The sequence below is a fragment of the Elephantulus edwardii genome, unplaced genomic scaffold (genome assembly GCF_000299155.1).
Source record: "Elephantulus edwardii isolate Elephantulus edwardi_28Jun2011 unplaced genomic scaffold, EleEdw1.0 scaffold00128, whole genome shotgun sequence".
Taxonomy (NCBI): Eukaryota; Metazoa; Chordata; class Mammalia; order Macroscelidea; family Macroscelididae; genus Elephantulus; species Elephantulus edwardii.
The window spans coordinates 3,158,073-3,159,481 of NW_006399878.1; the positions used below are offsets into that span (position 1 = coordinate 3,158,073).

The 1,409-nt window shown below is 38.7% G+C and overlaps 1 protein-coding gene across 1 annotated transcript in view; it reads right to left on the reverse strand.

Annotated features, from left to right (window-relative positions):
- Positions 1-1,409, reverse strand: part of ZDHHC2 (zinc finger, DHHC-type containing 2) — a 101,653-nt gene that overhangs the window by 34,000 nt on the left and 66,244 nt on the right. The window contains exon 4 of the mRNA XM_006893554.1: positions 1,179-1,299. Within this exon, the coding sequence (XP_006893616.1) occupies positions 1,179-1,299 (121 nt within the window). The remainder of the gene's footprint in view (positions 1-1,178; positions 1,300-1,409) is intronic.

Sequence of the window (1,409 nt, forward strand, 5' to 3'; positions counted from 1 at the left end):
TATATTCTTTAAAAAATACATACTTTATACCTAAAGTTTAGACTAGCAACATTAAAAGTTCCTATCCAGCACTCAGGACTAGTTGTCTCTATCACTAGAAGGACAGGTCAAAATTCACCAAGTTTCTAGGTAGGCGTGGTGGAAAAGTATCAACAGTCCATCTGTGTTAGTTTTTAAGATAACTGGCTAATTGGATAACTGTTGAATTATCTACAAGATACTGTTCCAGAAGTTTATGAATGTCATTTTATTTTTCACTATTATAAGTTTTAAAGATAGATAATGAAATTTCACCAATATCTACATTACACTTTCCATAGTTTGTATAATTACTCTTATATTTAGGTTCCAACCATTGAGTCAGAACCAACTGTTAGCTCACCCTCCAGAAGTAAATTGTATGGGAAGAGTCTGCCCGTATTTCATCCTCAGAGCAGCTGGTGGATTTGAACCATATACATATTTCCACCGGTAGTGCAATTCCTTACCACTAAGCCACAAGTAGAAATTGTTTCTTAAATAAGAACCTCTTATTATTGAGTTGTTTCCAAATCATAGCTGATGCTCCAGTGACATTTCAAGGCTGTAAATCCCATGGGAGGAAATGGTCCATCTTTCTCCTTCCAAGAGGTTGGTGGATTTGAACCTCCAAAGAGACATGGCCACTGGAGTAACCATGTAACTCTCCATGGACTACTCCAGGAGAGCTCCCACTAACTAAGAAGAGGTGTAAATTGAAACCTTTAAAAATAAATGTGATTACAAAGAAAGAATTCAAGGGTTCTAACATCTTCACTGAATCACAATGAAGTAAGTGGGCAGGAGAGATTTCACTCCAGTCTTGTTTTGATTGAGTAAGGGAGGCAGTTACCCATTTTACTCCTGCTGGAGTTTGGGTGGACAGACTCCAGAGAGGCGTGGCATTTGGGTTAGCAGCAAAACACCGACGACCAGGCCGCCAGAGCTCCCTGGGTTGGAGTGTTTTCCTGTAACAGTGTTATTCATTTCCCCTGCTTTCTTTACAGAATTATAAAAGTGAGGATTTCACAGCACTTCCAAGAAGCAAGACAGTATTTAAAGTGAACGTTTGACAGTTTCAAGTATATCACGTGTTTTCTTCTAGTCCCAACAGCATATTGTTCTGACACTGTTCCAAAGTGCTCATTATCGGCATTTACCTCCAGACATGGTTCTGGTGTAGATGGGAAGGTCTCTGGCTGCTCGCCTAAGAACTTCCTGATGAGCTTCTCCTCTTGGCTCTCTCTCCAGGAGTTCTTTCTCTGCATAGGAGAGATGGAACTGTGGAATAAGTTAAAGTTTAATCAGTATACACAAAGAAATGGAAAAAGTACTGATGTACTGTATGTAGAAAAACGCATTAATGAAATACTAATTCTATATATTTATTA